This window comes from Panthera leo, chromosome C2 (assembly GCF_018350215.1).
Source record: "Panthera leo isolate Ple1 chromosome C2, P.leo_Ple1_pat1.1, whole genome shotgun sequence".
Classification (NCBI taxonomy): Eukaryota; Metazoa; Chordata; class Mammalia; order Carnivora; family Felidae; genus Panthera; species Panthera leo.
Genome location: NC_056687.1, coordinates 6,218,221 through 6,240,573, shown reverse-complemented (window position 1 = coordinate 6,240,573; position 22,353 = coordinate 6,218,221). Strand labels below are relative to the sequence as shown.

General features: G+C 43.8%; 2 protein-coding genes across 6 annotated transcripts in view; one reads left to right on the top strand and one right to left on the bottom strand.

Annotated features, from left to right (window-relative positions):
- LOC122229647 (guided entry of tail-anchored proteins factor 1) overlaps positions 1-15,736 on the top strand; it is a 62,112-nt gene extending 46,376 nt beyond the window's left edge. The window contains exons 5-6 of the transcript XR_006207086.1: positions 13,645-14,215; positions 15,607-15,736. The gene's annotated coding sequence lies outside the window, so the exon portion shown is untranslated. The remainder of the gene's footprint in view (positions 1-13,644; positions 14,216-15,606) is intronic.
- LCA5L (lebercilin LCA5 like) overlaps positions 1-22,353 on the bottom strand; it is a 48,205-nt gene extending 25,852 nt beyond the window's left edge. For 2 of the 5 annotated variants that reach the window (XM_042954960.1, XM_042954964.1), the window contains exons 1-4: positions 21,771-22,295; positions 15,932-16,087; positions 3,360-3,701; positions 2,945-3,091 (exon numbers count right to left, since the gene is read on the bottom strand). In XM_042954960.1, coding sequence (XP_042810894.1) covers positions 2,945-3,091; positions 3,360-3,693 — 481 coding nt within the window. In that variant the 5' untranslated portion in view covers positions 3,694-3,701; positions 15,932-16,087; positions 21,771-22,295. The other 3 variants (XM_042954961.1, XM_042954962.1, XM_042954963.1) reach the window with 3 other exon arrangements.

Sequence of the window (22,353 nt, the reverse complement as noted above, 5' to 3'; positions counted from 1 at the left end):
AACAAACTGATGCTTCGCGACATCCCTGCTTGATGGGCACACAGCTAGTCAGTGGTGAAATGGAACCCATGTCTGTGTGCCTGTGCTACTGCCCCATATGTATGTGCATTTGCATGACATTTACATGTGTTTATGTGCATACTGTGTATGTGCGTGTGCATGTTAGTATATCTATATTCTTTTTTTAGTTTATTGATTTATATTGAGAGAGAGAGAGAGAGAGAGACTGCATGAGCAGGGGAGGGGCAAAGAGAGAAGAGAGAGAATCCCAAGCAGGCTCCACCCTCCCAGCACGGAGCCTGACTCAGGGCTCGATCTCATGAACCGTGAGGTCATGACTTGAGCTGAAATCAAGAGTCAGATGCTTAATCAACTGAGCCACCCAGGAGCCCCTAGTATATCTGTATTATGAGAGAGACTGAAACTGGATTCTAGAATCTAAAAAAATATATGGTCCTCATCCTGGAGAGAGAAAGCATCTAGTGGCCAGTGTCACTGGAGTCCTAGCCTTAAGCTGTTGCCCACATGTGGACACGTCACCTGAGACACGGCTTAATATGTTTGGTGTAGGTGGTGGAAAAGGTGATTCTGCCTGTGATGGAAATCACGAGCCAACAGAAATGGAAGGTGCTTCCTAGGGACAAGGCATCTCAATTGTGACTGTGACAGAACACATAGATGTGGCAACGATTACGGTATCCGTATCACATCAGTAATCAATGGGCGGTCTTTACAACTGTGCCCCCACAGGTCTTTATTTTCCCACTGGGAACGATTCAGTAAAGGCTGTGGTTGAACGTTTGAGTATTCTGGAATAGGTTTTCGAGCACATTGAAAATTGGAAAGCAGAGGTCAACCTCTGAGGCTGGGCACTGGCTGGGAAAGGCCCAGACCCAGGTGGATCAGGCTGGATTAAAACAGGGGGTGGGGTGGGGTGGGGACTGTCATGTTCTACACCACGTCCAGCGTGACCGAAACTTGACTCCCAACTTACAATGTCTCACTACTCTTGGGTGATGTATTTCCCGGAGGAGAGAGGGCTCTCCCTGAGACTAGAAGGATGAGGGTGGTGGGTTCTGTGGGCTGTGGAGGCTTATGTCCCTGACATATGCTGTGCTCAAGTGACGGGAGGACAGAGGCAGCATGAATGGGTGCTTGGGGACTAATCCCTGTGGCCATGGGCACACCTGCCAAGGTCCCAGGTTGAGATGTACATACAGGGCATGTGTACTTTGAAAACAGGAGGTGACCCCATGTGCTTGGACAAGGAATGTTTGTGATGCAAATGAAGGACCAGAAGCCCTTCCCCAAGTGTCCGGTCTGTGTAAAGCCACCCTAACTCCCTCCTTTCCCCAAACACATCTGAGACTGAATTGTTTGCCTACCCTAGCTGGTGCTTGGGGGAGGATGAACCAGATTTACTTGCTTCAGAAGATAAACATACCACTTGTATTTGAGTGACATAGAATAAATTTATTCTATAGACATTATGCATACTTGTATACTAATCAAGGTTATGGAAAACGGAAATAGAGTTTAGTCCTTAATGATTTTGCATCTCATTATACTAACCCCTGTCTGGTAAGAATGACCAAATTTATCATTTCTATCTCATTTCATGTAGTGAGGCAGATTTAGCCCAATGATTAAACTACTCTTAATGAAGTGACAAAATTAATTTTGGCTGCTCCCAATTTATGACCAGGTGTTTCGCATAAAGAACTCAATAAATACTTGTGGAATAAATAAATGAGGAAACAGTTTTTAAAAGTTAAATTGTCAGGCACTTAGAACTCAAAGTGCAGTTCGTGTAGAAATAGTTTTATAAATGCTAACAGCCTTTCATACAGCCCCACGGAAGTGTAGAATCAATACAAAGTGTAGTGTATAGATCTATGATCCCTGTCATAAAACCTTGGAGCCAGACTGTTTCTGAATTATTATTATTATTATTATTATTATTATTATTATTATTTTGGTGCATATACAGTATTTCCCATAGAATTTCCAATAGGGCTGGGAATAGCATACTTTAATCAAAGAATATTTTTGTGAAATATGTGGCTATTCACACTAACTGAAATAAAGATCAGTCTCATGTTAGTTCAGATCTGGTTTTTGTTGCTGAATCAGTTTAGGTACCAAAGATATAAAAACTGTTTGTTTTTCAGACTTTTGTAAATTCAGACGTGGATAGGGGATCATAACCACGATGGAGCCTAACCACGATGTAGTTTCTGTTGTGATAATCTCTTCCAAATGCCACAAACAGACTTCTTTTGACAGAGTCCCATGTGACAGAAGGAACTAGGCTTTTCATCTTCTACCCTCGGCCTTGACCGTGAGCATAAGACTCCTACCTCTCTAGAAAAGGAGCTTTTAGCCTTTTGAGAATCTGGTGGAAGCTCATGGGTCCTTCTCCCTAGAAGAGTTCACAAATGTAAATAGACACAAAAAATGCAAAGATTTTCATGCAGCCCAGAGATATGCGACTAAGATGAAGAATCCCTACCCTATAGCTGGGAAGAAGGGGACCTGAAGGTTCTAGATGACTCTGAGGTAGCAGAGGGAGTCCTAGGCACACCTGGTCACAGGGGGCTGGCGGGGGAAGACACGGGGTACACCTGACAGCAGACATGCTGTCCACATAGTATTGACGTAGTTTGCAGCTGCTCACTGATGGCAGTTCTGATGGCCACAGCCGAAGAAAGTGTCAGCCATGTCCATATTAGGAATATTTATAAGCCCAGGATTGCCTAAAATGGGAGGAGGTATTCACAGTCTGGGCAGGGAGGCAGGGAGTGAGGTCAAGGACATCACAAGGCTACTTCCATCTGGACAGTTAGGAACTGGTGTCGGTACTCTTACAGTCCACAAGGGAATGGATGACCTTGTTAACAGCCTTTTGAACCACCTCTGTCTCAAAAGATGATCTTTGCCTCACCGGACTTGGAGACCATCCTCTTGGGGTGCTGACTCAGGTATTTACAGTTCATTGGCAATTCGAACCTTGATTCTTCATCTGGGATGCGAGGCAAGAGGCCAGCAAAGTCCAAGTGTCGTGGTACTCTGTAACAAGGCCACCTGTTAACTAAAAACGGAACTAACCTCACCAGTAGGCTCCGGCAGGGTAAGTTGTACAAGAGGGCTAGGTTTCTTGTTTTCAGCCTAACTTCCTGCCATCTTGTAATCATTCCCAATTTCTCTATTTCCTTCCGTACAAGTTCATTTATAAACACACATTTGAAATAGGGGACAACAATAAAACCGAATAGGGACGACTTCAAATACTAGTGCACTAAATAATAATGTCATTGGGAACAGAAGTTTTGTCTTGCTTGGGAAATGTTGCTTCTTACCTTTAGGTTGGGAGACTTTAGAGACATTATACGTTTTCTTCTCGTTCTTTTTTTCTCTTATCATAGTCTTCTCTAAATAATTTCTATTACGAGCTGTTTCAGAACATTCAGAGAGAAAGTCTTCTGAATAATCACAGGGAGAACTTAAACTTCTGCAGGAACACTGAGATCTGCTGTAATCCACACTCCTATCAGAAGCGTGACTGGGGCTGCCTCTTGAACAGTCACCTGCGTCCTGGGTTCCCGTGCACTCTGCAGACCTCCTCCTGGGTCCTAAGGCCACACAGGGGAGGTGCTCATCTACACCTGTTTCTGCTGGATCAGCCAGAGACATAGCAAAACCTGATAGGAGAAAAGTGTTTTCAGATTTATAGCTATTGACATTAAAATGAACCTCTGCTTTATTATATTTAACTATAAGTGGATCATTAGGAATGGGAAACACCACATCTTGTGGAAGTATTTTCTGGAAAAAATCTCGGTGGGGTTTTGTTTTTTTCTTTGACATAAAATGTAAGACCCCTGAGACAAACTTTGGTGAGACTCTATTCACAGGTAATACAAGACAAAGTTCACATCAGAGGACAACAATGACAGCAATTTGTGAATTAGTGAATTACATCTTCATTCTCTAAGAATGTTGCAAGATTTTGCCTTGAACAAAACGACAGTACTTGGTAAGCTTGGATGGCTGGTATGAAATGCAATACTTAGGAAATTCAGACATATTTGTGGAGATGGACACACTTTTATTTATTAGTGATGAAATCACACTTTTGAGATGAAACATACAGCATAGAATATGACAAATTAATCTACTACTTTTTTAGAGTTAATACTTGTTTTAAATTAAGAGTAATAGTGGATCCCAGGGATATAAACTTGATCCATAATTACAAGGCTTGTCATATTTTAATGAAAAAAATGTGCTTTCCTTTCTGTGCTCCATTTGGACTGTTATAACATGAATAGGACCTCCCCCGATTACAGCTACACGATGACAGAAAACAATTCAGGAAAAAATGTGGTTTGCACGGAAAATCATCCCATTGTTGGAACCTTTTTGAAGACAGTCCACCCAGTGGAAAATTTACATTTGTTTAATAAAGAACTGATCATACTTTTGCAGCTACACAAAGACCAAACTTTTATCATAATGGATTTGGAAAAATCAAAACCAAGTTTGTCTAATTATTAGAAACTTAATCATTCAATGTGAAAAATCGAAACCTTACTTGGGAGCTAAACAAGACTAACGCGGACTTCGAAGCAAAGTGCTGAAAAACTGAAACTGAAATGACATTTGACGATGCGGATCCTAATTTCTCATCAGGGACGAAAGCTACCATGTGGTCCAAAGTCCTGGCAACCAAAGGCCACGACTGAAAAAGTAATTAAGACCCAGACATAGCCACTTTTATTTCGGTTAGACTTGGTCCAAATTTAGTGCAACAGAAAGTTTAATAAACATAGCAGGTCTTCACTTGTAGGTCAGGAATGTTTCACTGCAGCGAATTACTCCCCAAAGCAACGTCACACATCACTGCAGGGTTCTATGCATCTAGAATAACTTCTCGGCACTTTGCTGCTAGCACCTGCTTGACATTCAGTGAAAACAAAGGTACTGTAGTTCGCTTCCACTTTCTTTTTTTTTTTTTTTAAATTTTTTTTTTTTTTTTTTTTTTTTTTTTTAACGTTTATTTATTTTTGAGACAGAGAGAGACAGAGCATGAATGGGGGAGGGTCAGAGAGAGGGAGACACAGAATCTGAAACAGGCTCCAGGCTCTGAGCTGTCAGCACAGAGCCCGACGCGGGGCTCGAACTCACGGACCGCGAGATCATGACCTGAGCCGAAGTCGGCCGCCCAACCAACCAAGCCACCCAGGCGCCCCCACTTTCTTTTTAAATTGTTGGTATAGAGCCTAGGCAGTACTATTGAACTTGATTCAGCTGAATAATCTGTGTGACCAGTAAGGCTAGATGACAAGGTCTCTCACACAGACTCTCCTACACACGCCCCACGAAGTCTGCAATCCTCCATCCAGATTCTCGTTTGATCTAAGGACCCTGGGAGGCATGATGGCCCACAGCTAAACTCACAGTTTCCTGTGAAACTTTCACAGGAAAGTTAGTTCTCTGAGGTACAATGAGTCTAGCTCCAAGATAGCTCAGGACAGCGACTATACTATACGTAGCTTTCGCATGCCCTTGTCCGTGGTTAATATACAAAGACTAGATTCCAATATACACAAGCTTTTTTTTTTTTTCTTTTTTAAAGTAATCTCTGGACCCTACCTGGGGCTCGAACTCACCACCCCCGAGATCGGGAGTCACATGCTCCACTGACTGAGCCAGCCAGGCGCCCCTGTACCCAAACTTTTGATACTGTTGGTAAGCCTTTAGTCATCTGACGTGAGAATTTAAAATGGACAGAATGTGAACTCAGACACAAGGAGGCTCTGGAATCCTCTATGATGCCGCTGCAGGAAGGCACAGAACACCAGTTCTGTTTTGACAGCAGTTCAGAACAAAGGAACCCATCTCCCAGGTCTTTACGGGGGTTATTGTTTTCATTCAACAACCCCACTTCCTCTGTTTCATCAAGAAGGCAGAAGAGAAATGAGCTGCCACCAGACCCTTCCCGACAGGGATCTAACGTCACTGGCTCTACTGAGAGTTTTTGGTTTTTTTCCCGAGTCAGCTTCTGCCTCTTTCTCCATTGGCTGGACTGTCAAGCTTTCTCCTCTTCTGATGAAATACATGAGGCAGTTCACCATCTCCCTACTACAGAAATCTTAGCCCAAATAATCCTAATAACATTAGTACCGTACTTCATATTTAGTGAGTGTTTTTACTTCACCCAAGCTGTGTTTGCATCATCTCATCCTGGCCACGTGAAGGGAACAGGCTCAAGCAGGTTAAGCAGTTGTCCCTGTTTTCTTGCTTCCAGGTCAGGACTTTTTTCATTAAGCATCACAACCGCAAACATCACACTGGTGGTAACATCACACATCCTAAGGCAAAGAATTGATCTTTCCAGACGCATTCTGCCATGTAACAGTGGGTAGATGCACAGGCAAAGATCCTTACTTCTGAACCTTTGCAGATGGATTAAGAAGAGACCAAGTTGCTGGTGTGCAAGATCCTGAAGGACCAAAAATGCTCTGCTGTGGCCCTCATGGCCTTGCCTGTCCTTGACCCTAGGAGCTGTCCCTCCTCACCTCTTCCCTCTCATGACTTTAGCCCCTAACTTCCTCCATGCATCTTGTTAAATCCGCATCACTGCAAGAAGCCAATGGCTGGTAATCTGTGAGACAGATTTTTGACCAGTTGTTGGCTGACCTCTGCTGCTAAAGCCCTGTAAAAATTCCCTCCTCCTTGGGAATGCAAGCTGGTGCAGCCACTCTGGAAAACAGTATGGAGGTTCCTCAAAAAACTAAAAATAGAACTGCCCTACGACCCAGCAGGGGTACTACTAGGCATTTATCCACGAGATACAGGTGTGCTATTTCGAAAGGACACATGCACCCCCATGTTTATAGCAGCACTATCGACAATAGCCAAAGTATGGAAAGAGCCCAAATGTCCATCGGTGGATGAATGGATAAAGAAGATGTGGTATATAGATACAATGGCATATTACTCGGCAATCAAAAAGAATGAAATCTTGCCATTTGTGACTATGTGGATGGAACGGGAGGGTATTATGCTAAGTGAAATTAGAGAAAGACAAAAATCATATGACTTCACTCATATGAGGACTTTAAGAGACAAAACAGATGAACATAAGGGAAACAAAAATAATATAAAAACAGGGAGGGAGACAAAACAGAAGAGACTCATAATATGGAGAACAAACTGAGGGTTACTGGAGGTGTTGTGGGAGGAGGGATGGGCTAAATGGGGAAGGGGCTTAAGGAATCTACTCCTGAAATCATCGTTTCACTATATGCTAACTAATTTGGATGTAAATTTTAAAAAATAAAAAATAAAATAAAATAAAATTCCCTTCTCCTTCCTCAGAACTCTGCTTTGAGACAGCCATCCCAGTATTGTAGGATACAGGCTCAATTCAAGAGTGTTTTTCATTTACAGTCACAAACTGTCTAATGGTACGAGAGTGGGAGTGTGACAGTTGAAGCTGGTGGACAACTTGAAGGCAGGCTGACGTGGGCTTGAACCTAAGTCTGTCAGTTAGTGAAGTGATATTGGCCACCTATAAGACATGAATAACAACACCGATTCCATAGGGTTATCACAGGGAGAAATGAGATAGTGTTTGTAAATATCTATCACGGCACCTGTCCCATAGCACGCCATCAGCAAATACTAGTTGTCTCTTGGAAGAGTAATTCTTGAACACACACCAGGACTCTCGAGGGCCCTGCTCGTGTCTTTATGTGAGAGATGCAACCAAGAGTCAGTTTGTTTCCACATCAACTATTTTACTGGGAACAATTGCTTGACAAATGGCATTTGACTGAAAACTCTCTGAAGACAGAGACTGTGTCTTGTTTCTGTTGTAACTTCAGGCCACCCACTGCTGCCTCACAACCAAAATTTGTAACCACTTGAATACGGATCACCACCATCACCCCCCCTACACTGTATGCCAAGCACAGAGGCAGCGGCTTCCATATGGCGGCTGACTTCATCATGATGACAGCCCTGTGCAATAGGGATCAGTCATCGTATTTTACTGTTGAGCAAACTAAGTAAGGCTCAGAAACGTCAAGTAACCCGTCTGAGGTCACAAAGCTAGTGAGGGGGAGAACTCAGTTTTTAGGCCAGGTCTGTCTGCTGGGTTTTTTTCACCGTACCATACTACTTGACCCCAAATGGACATAATTTGACCCAACTTAATTGTCACTGCAACTGTAAAATGTTAAAGTATGTCAAGACCTGTGATAAACCTATGAGGATCACTCACTCTTCAGCTTTTTATGTTTTACCTCTAGTCTAGAGTCCAAAATCTGAGACTATATTGAAACCAATCATGTATCCCTTAACCTTTTAGATTAATCAGTACAACTCACTCAGAATCTGACATGACGGGAACAGTGAGAGATACAGATAAGGAAGTTAGGGTGAAAGAGTGGTTTTTTTCCATTCCTAGATTAGAATATTGAGGTTTGGTGATGTGCTTGTACTCCATGTACAACTTTTTTAAGTTTATTTTTATTTTGAGAAAGAAATAGAGAGCAGGTGGGGGAGGGCCAGAGAGGAAAAGAGAGAATCCCAAGGCTCTGAGCTCTCAGCACAGAGTCCAATGCTGGGCTTGAACTCACACCTGCGAGATCATGACCTGAGCCGAAGTCAAGAGTTGGATGCTCAGGTGCCCCATACACGTACAATTTTTTAAAAGAAATATTCCCAGGGCTTCTGGGTGGTTCAGTTGGTTGGGCATCTGACTTTGGCTCAGGTCATGATCTCATGGTTCACGGGTTCAAGCCCCATGTCGGGCTCTGTGCTGACAGCTCAGAGCCTGGAGCCTGCTTTGGATTCCGTGTCTCCTTCTCTCTCTGCCTCTCTCTTTCTCACATTCTGTCTCTCTCTCTCTCTCTCAAAAAGAAATAAACATTAAAAAAATTTTTTTATTAAAAAAATAAAGTAGTCCCTCTGAATCACATGCTTCCATAGGGCTAAGACGAGTTGATTGCCCCATGTCTGATACAGCAGAGAACTAGCCATCCTGGTCTCTTTGTTTAATAAACACTGATGTAACAGGAAAAAAAAAAAAAAGGACAAAATTCTAATTGAAATCCATTGGAGCCAAATAAGCCTTAATATCTATAAACAGCCTCGCTCTTAAAATAATTCTGTGATTAAAATGTACTCTAATAGAAGGCTTTATAGGTTTAGCTATGGAAAAGAAGGTGGATTTGAAGTCATTATTGCTCTCCCCATATAGATTTGCAAGAGCCATAAGCCTCTGTTTTTGGCTGAATTGTCCAATGTATACAATCTCCTGTGGGTCTCTATTTTGCAAGGCCCCTATAGCTAGGAGGCAGTAACTATAGCTCCTTTAAAATGCTTGAGAAAATCGCATACAATTAAAAACATCCCAGTGAGAAGATGCCATATTAGCAAAGTTGTCCGTAATCTTTCCTGCTCAATAATTCACCGAATACAATCGGTATCATTTCCACAGGATGGGCCAAAATGCAGTCTTATATAGAAAGTATTTTTGTGAGTGTGTGGGATGGGTGGGTAGAAAATTCATCATTGTCACCAATTATCTAGTGGATGTACTGTCAGCTTGTTTTCAATAAATTTCTATAGAACATGGTATGAGACACAGTTATTTTACACTTGATCACTATTATAATCTAATCTATTTCACTGAAAATATAAGCAACTTCAGATTAATTACTGGGTTCACTGATCACTCTCATAATTAAATAAGCACAAATATCTAAGAATTACAGGCTGTAATTTCAATCCATATCCTTAAGATGTTAATTTTTTTTTTGTAATTTACTAAACTTTAGAGTTGTCATAAGTGTTTTACACAATGCTATATTCTTTTGAAACGATACATTTACAACCTGGTACAGCCAGGAGATGAGCTGGCCGTCCCAGTGATTTCCTACAACTCATGAATGTCAGTTGTTTATTAATATCAGCTTTTAGGTAAACTTGATGTGCTTCTTTCTGCTGTAACAAATAGAAAGGCAATTGTTCTTAATGTTAATAGCAGTCTTCGACAAAAAAACGGTCATAAGAGACACAGGGGACCAGAGGGTTTCCTATGAAGCAGTTCAGTAACGATGGTACCAACTTAATAAACTTAAATGAGTTTATTAGGTGAGTCACCAACATTTCAATCATCATTTTTTTTTTTAACGTTTTATTTATTTTTGAGACAGAGAGAGACAGAGCATGAACGGGGGAGGGGCAGAGAGAGAGGGAGACACAGAATCGGAAGCAGGCTCCAGGCTCTGAGCCATCAGCCCAGAGCCCGACGTGGGGCTCGAACTCACGGACCGCGAGATCGTGACCTGAGCTGAAGTCGGACGCTTAACCGACTGAGCCACCCAGGCGCCCCTCATCATTTTTAATGCATCCAGTAGGTCAACTTATTTGGCTTACTAAGAGTATCTATAAGAAAACAAATTCCTAAGCAACTGAGATGCAACTTTTTTTTTTCAATCTTTTATTGAGTACATAGAAATACAGTATGAAATGACATATGATAAACTGCACATATTTAAAGTGTACAATTTGATAATGCTAGACATGTGTATATACTCGTGAGACTACCACCATGATCAGTAGAGCCTACCTCCAAAATTTCCTTGGACCCCTGTGAGGTTCCTTTCTCCCATCCCTCCCTGCTCCTCCCTTTCCCCCCACATGACCACTGACTGTTTTGTCACTCTAGGTTTGCATCTTCTACAGCTTTCTATAAATGGAGTCGTACAGTATGCACTTTTGTTTGGCTTGGCTTCTTCGCTCAGCATAATGATTTTGAGATTCATCCAAGTTACTGTGTATATCGGCAGTTCATTCCCCCCACCCCCCAATCTCATCCGCGGTTAGTATCCAATTGTGTGACCACACCACAATTTGTTTATTCGTCCACCTGCTGATGGACTTTTCAGCTATCTTCACTGTTGGGCCATTGCAAATAAAACAGCTATGGGCATTCATACCCGGGTCCTATGTATGGACATAGGATTTCTTTTTTTGGCGGGTAAATACCTAGGGGTGGGTTGGCTGGACTGTATGGTGAGTGCATGTTTAACTTCTTAAGAAGCTGCCAGACTGTTCTCCACAGTAGCTGCACCATTTGGCGTTCCGGCCAGCGGTGCATGAGCTCCCGCTGCTCCACGTTCCTGCTAACACTTGATATGGCCACTCTTTTTAGTTTTATTTAGAAAAAAATAATAAATAAAATAAAAACCTAATAGGTCTGTTTAGGGATGCCCTCTATGGCTTTAGTTTGCATTTCCCAAATGACGGATAACAGTGAACATCTTTTCACGCGCCCATTTGCCATCCTTGTGTCTTCTTTTTTGGGGGATGGGTGATGAAGTATCTGTTCAAATCTTCTGTCCATTTGTAAATTGGATTGTTGGTTTTCTTATGGCTGTGTTTTCAGAGCGCTTTTATACTCTGGACATAAGTCTGTTACTGGATACATGTTTGTAAATATTTTCTCCCAGCCTGTGGCTTGTGTTTTCATTCCCTAAAAGTGTCTGCAGATGTTTTTAATTTTGATGAAGCCCAAATTACCAATTTGTTCTTTTACTGATTCTTCTGGTATTGCATCTAACACATTTTTACATAGCCCGAGGCCACAAAGATTTTCTCCCAGAAATTTTATAGTTTTGTTTTACTTTGATCCATTTTGAATTAATTATCATGGGTCAGAAATTGACCAGAGGTTTGTTTTTTTTTTTTTAAATAAGGATATTTAGGGGCTCAGTCGGTGAAGTGTCTGACTTTGGCTCAGGTCATGATCTCGCAGTCCATGAGTTCGAGCCCCGTGTCGGGTTCTGTGCTGACAGCTCAGAGCTTGGAGCTTGCTTTGGATTCTGTGTCTCCCTCTCTCCGCCCCTCCCCTGCTCGCACTTCATCTCTCTCTCTCTCAAAAATAAATAAATGTTAAAAAATAAATAAATAAGATAAAATAAAATAAGGACATCAATTGTTCCAGCACCGTTTCTTGAAAAGACCAACACTTTTTGCACTGAATTGCCTTTGTACCTTTATAACTGAGATGCCGTGTGTGAGTCTATTTCTGTGCTCTCTTTGGCTCTGCTCACCTAGTTCTCTATCTTTACATTGACACTTTACACACCTTTCTTGTTACTGCAGCTCTATAATTAATCTTTTTAAAAATTATTATTTTTTTTAATGTTTACTTTTGAGAGCGAGACAGAGTGCGAGTGGGGAGGGACAGAGAGGGAGACACAGAAGCCGAAGCAGGCTCCAGGCTATGAGCTGTCAGTACTGAGCCTGATGCGGGGCTCAAACTCATGAACCATGAGATCATGACCTGAGCCGAAGTCAGATGCTTCACCGACTGAGCCACCCAGGCACTCCTATAATTAATCTTAAAATGGGATAGCATTAGTTCTCCAACTGTCTTCTTTCTTTTCAAAGTTGTTTGGCCATTTTATTTAGGTTCTCTGAGTTTCCATGGGAATGTTAGAATCAGCTTGTCAGTTCCCTCAGAAAAGCCTCATGGAATTGTCATTGTGATTGTGAGTCTACAGATAAATTCATGGAGAACTGACACCCTGACAAAAACAGCTCTGGTTTGTTAGGCCATCTTCTGTAGTTTGTAGTGCATAGATCTCTTACATATTTTTTTTCAGATTTATCCCTAACTATTTCATATTTTTGATAACTGCTATTATACAGGTATTGTTAAGTAGTATTATCTTTTAATGTCAATTTCCAATTGTTTGCTGCTAGTATACAGAAAAACAATTGATGTTCGTGTATTGATGTCATATCCTGTAAACTTGATCATTGGTTCTGGTAGCTGTTTTATAGATTTCATCACAGATGATGATGTCATCTGTAAATAAAGAGGGTTGAATTCTCCTTTTCTAATATGGACCCTTTCATTTCTTTTTCTTGCCGGACTGGTTGGCAGAATCTCCAGTACAATGCTGGACAGAAGCGTTGCTAAGAGTTGACGTCCTTGTCTTGCCTTGGAGCTGAGAAGGAGACTGTCCAGTCTTTCACCATTAAGTGTGATGTTAGTTGTAGGTTTTTCCTTTATTAGACTGAGGAAGTTCCCTTCCATTCATTATTTATCTAGGGAAGTAAGGCAAATCTTGAGGGAAAAGTGGGAAGAGAGAGGTTATCAAGAGAGAGGGGGAATAAATAAAAGGGAGAAGCAGAGAAAGTTAGGATATGAGGGAAGTCCATTTGGGGCTCCTGCTGAAAGTCTAGGGAATATCCACCAGGGAAACCCTTTCGCCACCCAGCTCAGGAAGTGGACATCTGCCTCATACGGTACAAGCAGGCACTACGTGCTAGAACACAGAAACAATGCTTTAATTTCCCAAACCAGTTCTATTCCTGAATCTTTCTGTAAGAACCACTTTGGGCTTCCTTAGATTCTGTCTGTACTATACTGGTTTTAGGTAAGGGTAGTCAGGCACTATCTGGAAGACTAGGAGGCTTCTTTGCTGGTTGTCAAGGGGCAGAGGCCGCATCCCTTCTGTCGTCTACTGAATGGTAACAATCCCCTAACTGTAGACCTTCAGTCAGCTGGGGAAACCACCAGGTGATTCCTCTACATTGTCACTTTTCCTTCCCTAGAGAGCCCTGGAGCATGCCAGTGCCTCCTGTGATGAAGAAGGGAGTCGTCATATACCTTTCTGAGGCTGTCTTTGGAATGTGCTCAGTGTGAGTGGTAGCTTCTCAGATGGCTCCCACAGACTCCCATTTCCTGGGACTCATGTCCTTGTGTGATCCCCTTCCCTACGGTGTGACTCAGATGTCACTTTCAAGATGAGATTAACTAAAAGGCTTTGATTTCTGTCATCACCTTCTCTTTTTCTCTCACTTGCTCACATTGGTGGAAGCCAACTGCTATGTTGTAAGCAGACCCACGGAGAAGTACACATGACAAGAAACTAAGGCCTCAGGCCAATGGCCAGTGAGGAACTGAGACCCTCAGTTGAACAGGCTGTGAAAAACAGAATCCTACCACCAACTGCTGGAGTGAGTTTGGAAGCTTGGAACTTCCCCCAGCTGAGTCTGGGGATTACTACAGCCCAAACTGACGTGTTGACTACAGCCTTAAGAGACATCCTGAGCCAAGGAACCCAGCTATGCCCAGATTCCTGACCCAGAGAATAATAAATGTTTGTCGTTGTTTTTCCATCCAGTAAGTGTTCATTTGAAATTGGAGACAGACTTATAATAGACAGAAAACTTCTGTGTCAATCTACTTTAGGAGGTTACAAAATCAACAGTGATCTTGTAGAACATGGGAGAATAGGATTTAATGCTAAATATCTTATTTAGGTGAACAGGTGCTTTCTAGAATGTTTACTTGATTCTGAAAAAAATCTATATAATGCCATATTTTCTCTATCTCTAATCCATTAATTTTAATCAAATCATGATCTTAAAATAATTTTTTGGAGTGGTGGCCAACCACACTATTGTTTTAAGCTGTTAAGTTTTTTGGGTCATTTGTTACACAGGCATAGATAATTAATACACTCAGACATGTCTTCTCAGGATGGTTCAGTTACCAGAAGAATTACTTGAGCTTAACATAAATTACACCCACTAAGGACACAGAACATTCTTAGAATTTTGGAAGTCTCAGGACCCCAGAACTGTTCTATAATTTCTATCTGTAGGACCCAAATTTGGGCCTATTTGGGTTCACCTGTGGTAATTCCATTCTTTTTCATGAAACGGAGTCTGAGAAGTCTCATCAACAATGTCAAATGAACTGTATTTTTGGATATTACTAGTTGGCAACGAGATGTGCCATGAATGCATATATCAAGCAGTTCTCTGGAATATTCAGTCTGTTAAATACCAGTTTTCTCACTGATCTGTTAAAGATGGATGGATTGGTGACTAGTATCAGGTCCATAAATACCCTTTTAAGTTGATGAAACTGTTTCTGTGTGTCTTTGTGTTAACATAACTGGTCTTACCTCATTGTTATTAAAAAATGTATGTAGGCTCCACACATGGATTTCTGATTATGTGGTGCATTATTGAAAAATCAAAGTCTTAGGCCAACCATCTAATGTTCTTCTGAGTTTATTGACCAATTAATTAATGAAAATGTCCAATCAAAGAACGTTTACTTAGTGTCTACTAGGCACTGGGGTTATGAAAAAAGCAAACTTCTGCCTTCAAGGATTTAAAAATAAGCCGTTAGTAATTATGTTATTATTCTTACTATAGAGTGAGCATACTAGTTTTTGATATACTGAGTTTATGGTGGTGTATAGTTCAGATTTTGGCAAGATTTATATTTTGAACACTAGTGTTTACAGTATAAAAGTTCCTGTTGGGGGCACCTGGGTGGCTCAGTCATTTAAGGGTCCAACTTTGGCTCAGGTTATGATCTCACAGTTTGTGGGTTCGAGCCCCACATCAGGCTCTGTGCTGATAGCTCAGAGCCTGGATCCTGCGTCAGACTCTGTGTCTCCCTGTCTCTCTGCCCCTCTCAAAAATAAATAAACATTAAAAAAAAGTTCCTGTTTTATTGCTCTTGAAGCATAATTGCACATGTTTCTGTCATGACAGGGTTGATGGTAGTTTCTTTGCTGTTATGACTCAGGAACACAACTTACAATCAAAAACACGGCTTGAATGGAGAGAATGTAACCCAACTGATGCTATGCTTTCCTGGAATGCGCCACGTAAAGGCATGGTTGCCCAGAACAACAATAAATTTGTATATCATGTTCTTTTAATTACAGAATTGGAAATAAAAATGTTCAAGATCAAGGTGCACATTTGAATCATTTGAAAACTACATTTTTTTGTGTGTAGTTGTCTTCAATTCTGCTTTTGCAACAAAGCAGACAAAAAAATATGCCAAAATGTTTTAAAATGAATTAACGCATACCTGCTGTCCTTCATCAAACGTTCCTAAGATGTATGACGATTAACTATACATTCTGAGTGGACGGTCCTTCACACCACAGTATTTAGGAGGTTTCCAGGGTAGTAGTTTTTGACATGTTTTGGTCTCTTTTTAAGGAAAGAATATACTTCAAAAAACCTAGAATAACATTACAAAAGGAAAATGTCAAGATGTCACAAGTGAACATTTATATGAGAAGAATCAGTTACAAGTTTTGAATCGGTATTAATTTATATCTACTCCTTTGTATATGGTTTGCTGTCTACTCCACACACTAAGGCTTCTTATCAAAGTGAATCGGCTCTTTGCAGTTGATCAGGAAATGGGATTCGAAGGAGCCACAACAGAGCAGCGCCTCTGAAAATGTTGTGGGTAGAACAAAAGGTTGTGTGGCTCAACCTGCCTGTTCTTTCTCTCCACTGCAAAGTTGAACATGAGTAACCAAAGTTTTTGGGTTACCTGTTACTTATCTGCAAACAACAAAAATAAGGAAAGGAACACTCTCCTGCTACTACTGGTGGGCACTGGATCTTAATTTAGAAGCACTGATATTACAGACATGGCATTATATATCGCAACTTGCTCTTCAACCGTCTCACAAATTACTACATTCTTGGCTATTACTACAACCAGAAAATCCCAATTCTTTTTTTAAATTTGTTCTTTAACGTTTATTTATTTTTGAGACAGAGAGAGACAGAGCATGAATGGGGGAGGGGCAGAGAGAGAGGGAGACACAGAATCTGAAACAGGCTCCAGGCTCTGAGCTGTCAGCACAGAGCCCGACACGGGGCTCGAACTCACGGACCGCGAGATCATGACCTGAGCCGAAGTCGGCCGTATAACCGATTGAGCCACCCAGGCGCCCCCAGAAAATCCCAATTCTTAAAGTAAATATTCTGTAGTGAAGCTGGAACGCATTCAGGAGAATGATTTAGTTTTCAAAGGTTACAACTAGGTTTCCCACCCCAAATTATCGTGTGGGGAGATAACTGTATTCTTCACCAGTCCTGCTTTATGGAAAACAATAGCTGACGTTCAAGTTTTCCCTCTTTTCTGATCCATTCTCAACACTCGCTACTTCCTTTCCCACTTTACTTTTCCCTGTAGCAGGGATCATTATCTGACACAATCTGTATTAGTCTCCTTTAGCTTATCCGTTGCCTGACTTCCCCACTGACGTGTGCTTCTTGAGTACAGTATGTTGACTGTTGTATCTACTGCTGCAGCCCCAGTGCCCAGAAGAGTTCCCAGGGAAACATAAGTGTTCAATAAATATTGATTAAGTAAATTAATGGTGAGAGTGTTTCTTTCTTAGCTCCCTCAATTCCTGTCTCCATGCCCATTACTCCTGACAAGCTTTGCACTGCTGCTGACTCAACTTAAAATGCCCTAAGTGCCCTTTAAATGAACGCTTTTCCAATACAGTAAACAAATAGATGTCTCAAACTCAAAAGCCAGCCTCATGCTTACTAGTGAAACATGAACGCACCCTCCCGCAAGGACTAAGATAAGGATGCCCACTATCACTTCTGCGAATGAATACTGTCTTGGAGGCAGCAGGCAATGAAATTAGATGTGAGAAATAAGAGGAATAAACATTAGGAAAGAAAAGCCCAATTATATACTGTGCAAATTATTATCATGTGCAGACGACATGACTGTATACTTAGAAAACTCTAAAAACACTCTAAAGAATATTTAATAAAACTGTAGTTAAATGGATATAAAAATCAATCTTTTCTATATGCAAATTAAGATGACTTAGAAAATAGATGAGGGACACCCGGGTGGCTCAGGCAGTTAAGTGTCCGACTTTGGCTCAGGTCATGATCTCGCGGTCCGTGAGTTCGAGCCCCGCATCGGGCTCTGTGCTGACAGCTCGGAGCCTGGAGCCTGCTTCGGATCCTGTATCTCCCTCTCTCACTGCCCCTCCCCCACTTTCACTCTGTCTCTCTCCCAAAAATAAGTAAACATTAAAACAATTAAGGGGCGCCTGGGTGGCTCAGTCGGTTGAGCGCCGACTTCGGCTCAGGTCACGATCTCACGGTCCGTGAGTTCGAGCCCCGCATCGGGCCCCTGTGCTGACAGCTCAGAGCCCGGAGCCTGTTTCAGATTCTGTGTCTCCCTCTCTCTGACCCTCCCCCATTCATGCTCTGTCTCTCTCTGTCTCAAAAATAAATAAACGTTAAAAAAAAAAAGAGAATTAGCACTGATTCAGAAGAGGGTGTTTGCTCAAAGAAAAGGCATCTGAATGACAGTAGCAGACCTTCCAGTACAGCTGGCTGCTTGATGTCAACTGTCTAAGGTCTAAAGTTAGCTCACTGTTCTCAATAACTTCTAAGATCCAGTCCAGCGTGAAAAATCTGTAAATTAAACATATCTACATATATCAGAAATTTCAAGCCTTGATAATGTGAAAATGTGTCATGTTCAGCGTTTGGCTGGTTATAGACAAGCGATGTAGGTTTTGGTCATTTTACAACTTGATATTATTTTTGACAAAAACTTTGAATTCCTTCCCAGACCGAGTGTCCCCAAGAAGTGCCTTTGGGATGAAAAAGGAGAAACCGGGCCTCTCTGCTCCCACCAAGTGGTGGCTAATGCAGTTCACCGCCTGACGCTAAGAAACCAAATGTGAGTTTAGGGCTACATTTCTAGAAGTGTGCATTTGCAGCTCCCCCTCCTGGCCACGGCCACATTTCCTTCTAATTTTCAGTGTTGACCTGGTAATTTTTTCCTAGAATTTTCCTTCTATTTTAATAAATTGTACTAAAATACCCTACATTTGATATATCTCACACATCAAAATATTCATTTCATTCATTCTTTTAACACAGATTTGGGAGCTTTCTGTGCACCAGGAACTGTATGAGGTGTGGGGGGTGTAATGAACACAAACAGAGATGTTTCTCTTTTCATGGGGCTTTCATGCTGGCAATAATATCATCACAATAGTGACTGTTGTAAATGTTTTAGAGGAAAGAGACACAACTCTCTGAAGCTACATGACAGAGAAACCTGACCTGGACAGTGACCATGGAGGTTCTAGAGAAGGACCATCAGAGCTAAGACAGGTCGGTGGGGGCTACCCACGCAAAAAGGAATGGAGGGTAGGAGGGAAGTACACTGGATAGAGAGAGTAGACACTTTCCAGGCCTGGTGGGCGGACGAGGCCCATTGGCTGGGTCCCAGTGGTCCCAGAGCCTCCCGAGGTCGGTGGGGGTGAGCCGCTGCAGGCTCACAGGAGGGCAGGTGTATGATTTGGGTCATTAATCCACAAGCGATGAGAAGCTAGCAGGGAACAAAAGAGGGAGGCTGGGGAAGAATGCCATCATTTGCTCTACTTTCTGAAGGTCACTCCTGCTGCAGTGTGGAGTGCAGAAGAGACAGAAGCCAGGGGAGAGGATTCCGGAAGGCTGGAGAAAGAAGGTGGCAGCTTGGGCTAAGGTGCCAATGGCGACTGAGAAGTGAAAGATGCACGGGAGACAATGTCACCAGGGCTCGGTGACCTGCCGGATGCTGGGGGAGCGAAAAGGCCAAGGAGGAATCCTTGCTGCCAATGCGAGAGGCCCCGGCTGGGAGGGGTGGTGGGAGACTGGTCTTGGGCACGTGGAGCTGGTGTCGGAGACGTATTAAGAGGAAAGGCCATTCCGCTCGCCGGACATATGGGTCAGCTCAGAGGGCCCAGCTGGAGGGATGAAGTTGGGAGTCCACACGGATGGGGATTCACGTAGATGGTGTGCGTAGATTTGTGCCCAATCTCAGATTATGGGGGGGCACGGGAGAGAACGTGATGAGAACAGACTGAGCTCTGAGGAACTGCAAGACCAAGGAGCCCCTGAGAGGAGGGCGAGCCAGCACAGTAGCGGGAGAAGCGGGGGGGGTGGGGGGTGTTTGGGGCGAAGAAGCCAAGGGAGGACAGTGCTTCAAGAACCGGGAGCAACAGTGTCAAATGCGAACGCTGCCGGAGACCGAGCAAGAAGAGGCCTGGCAATGTCGGATCAGTGGCTTTTGTTCTGGTACATGGAGATGAGGGCGGAGGGCAGACTAGAGCGGGCTAAGGAATGAGACGCAAGGCATGGATACACGGAAGGTGGCAATTCTTTAAACCAGTTTGCCTGTCGAGGGGAACGAGACCTTGGGCGATAGCTGAAAACGAAAGGGAACAGGGGGTCAAGGGAGATTTTTTTCTCTCTTCCGGGATGGGAGACTGGAGCACGTTGAAAAGCCAAGGGCAAGAGCCAGTTGAGACACAACAGGTGACAGCTGAGAGTGAGAGCGTAGGTTTCGGACAAGCAGGTGAGGGTGGGATCCAGGGCACAGGGAGGGTGGCCGGGGATAGGACGATGTGCACATAGATGTAGGTAAGGCTTGCAGTTGTGGTGGCTGGAGCTTGAGGGGATTCCCGTCAGACAAGAAGTGACGGCAAGAGGGGGAGGTGTGAGGTCAAAGCTCAGGTTTCCGATCGGCGATATCCTGTGGACCCTCCACGAGTAGCAGCAACCCTACCCTGCTACTTTGGCCAACTGGAGCTTCCCTCGGTGGAAAAAGAAAAAGTGGGGCCTGGGGGTTCACGACTGCCAGGGTACAGGTGCGTGGGGGCCAGGAGCTCCCCGAGGGCAAGGACCTGTCCTATCAGTCGCTGCATCACTCTGTGCCTGATGGACTGGAGTACCAGTGCCCAGGCACTTACTACCAACATGACCAGCACTGGGATGATCATTGATCTCCATCTCAATTCGCCTCTTTTGGTGCTTCTCTAAAAAACCAAAGATGAAAGAGAAGGGAATAAACAGAGCCTAAATTCCTACATGCCTTCTTTTTCTCACTTAAAAGGAAGCTCTGGATTTTTTTTTTTTTTTTTACTCTTCTGTACAGCCAGTTTTAAAGTTCTTGTCAAAGTTCAATCCAGGGACACACTCAGGTACCCAAGAAAGCTGAGAGGCATCTTTCCATTTTTAGCTTGTTAATAGTAAGGTGTTTATGTAGCTTTGGCTACCTGGTTTAAAAGCTGAAATCTTCAAAATACGTATTAAAAATTATTTTCATCTATGGAAACTATGAAATTCCTATCTTTAAAAGAAAGCCTTATTCACTTGAAACAACAGAAAAAAGGTAAGACTGTCTACATTCAAGGGAGGGAGGGCACACATAAGCACAGAGACCAATTAAGAGGCTACTGAAATAATCCAGGCACCAGAGGATGGTGGCCTGGACCTGGGTCCAGGGATACTGGGGGTTTGAAGAAAAGACAGGATTGTGTCACCTATTCAGAGTACATTATGAAGGATGTGTTGACAGACTGAACGTAGGAAGGAAAAAGACGTTTCTGGTTTGCAGTAATGGGGTGGGTAAAAGTGTGGGAAGAGCAGGTGTGAGGGACTGTCAGGGGGTGCCTTAGACATCCAAGTACAGACGCGGGCAGGCAGTTGAGTACACGGGTCTCAAGTTCAGTGTTAGGTCAGGGCTGGAGATAGATACTTCTGGGGCTCACTGGCATTTAGATAGGATTTGAGCCTGACACTGGATGGATTCGTGTAGGGAGCCAGTGTAGATAGAACATAGGTTCAAGGTCATGTTCAGCAGTGGAAAACCCCATCCTAAAAAAGTCACCTGTTGGCACAAGCGTAGCAATGGAATGTTAAAGCGCCGAGGGGAAACTGGACAAAGAGCTCCAAGGCCGAGCGAGTGAGGGACACACACTGCGGAAATTTCAAAGAATTCCCATTGCCACGGGCTGAGGATAAGGAAACGTCAGCGCTAAGGTTAGACCGGTGTGGGAGGGGCGGGGAACTAGAGCAGGAAGGTAGACACGAACCTGCCCGCATCAGTTTCAGACAGCAAAAAAGCATCCGGCGAAAGCCTGCAGGTCGGGGATGAGGGGTGAAAGCGGCCCCGCGCTACCGCTACGGGGGTGGGTGGCGGACACGACCCGGCCCCTTTCCCTGGCGCCTGGCGGTACGAGGGCCGGTCGGTTGGGGCCGCCCCTGCCCCAATGCCCCCGGGCGGCCAGTCCGCGTGGCGGGCCCGCAGTCGGGGGACAAGGAATGGGGGCGCGGCGTGGGCGGGTGAGGGCGCAGGCCCCCTACCCGGGCTGGGCGGGCACGGCTTGGGCAGGCGTGGGCAGGCGAGAGCCTAGGCCCCCTACCCCGGCTGGGAGGGCACGCCGACGCCGGCTCTTCACCAGGCGGCGCTCTGCGGGAGGAGGCGGCCGGCGGCCCGGCTGCGTTACTAACGAGAGCGAGGCTGCGCGGCCCTGGCTGAGCAAGGGGCCGGGGCTGAGTGACCGGCGGCACCGGAGGGCCCGGAGGCTTGAACAGGGGGGCCTGGCTGGGACTGGACAGGGCAGTTACCTGCTCCGCGCTGCTCCCGCGGCCCCTCCCCCGGCTCCCGTGCGTCGC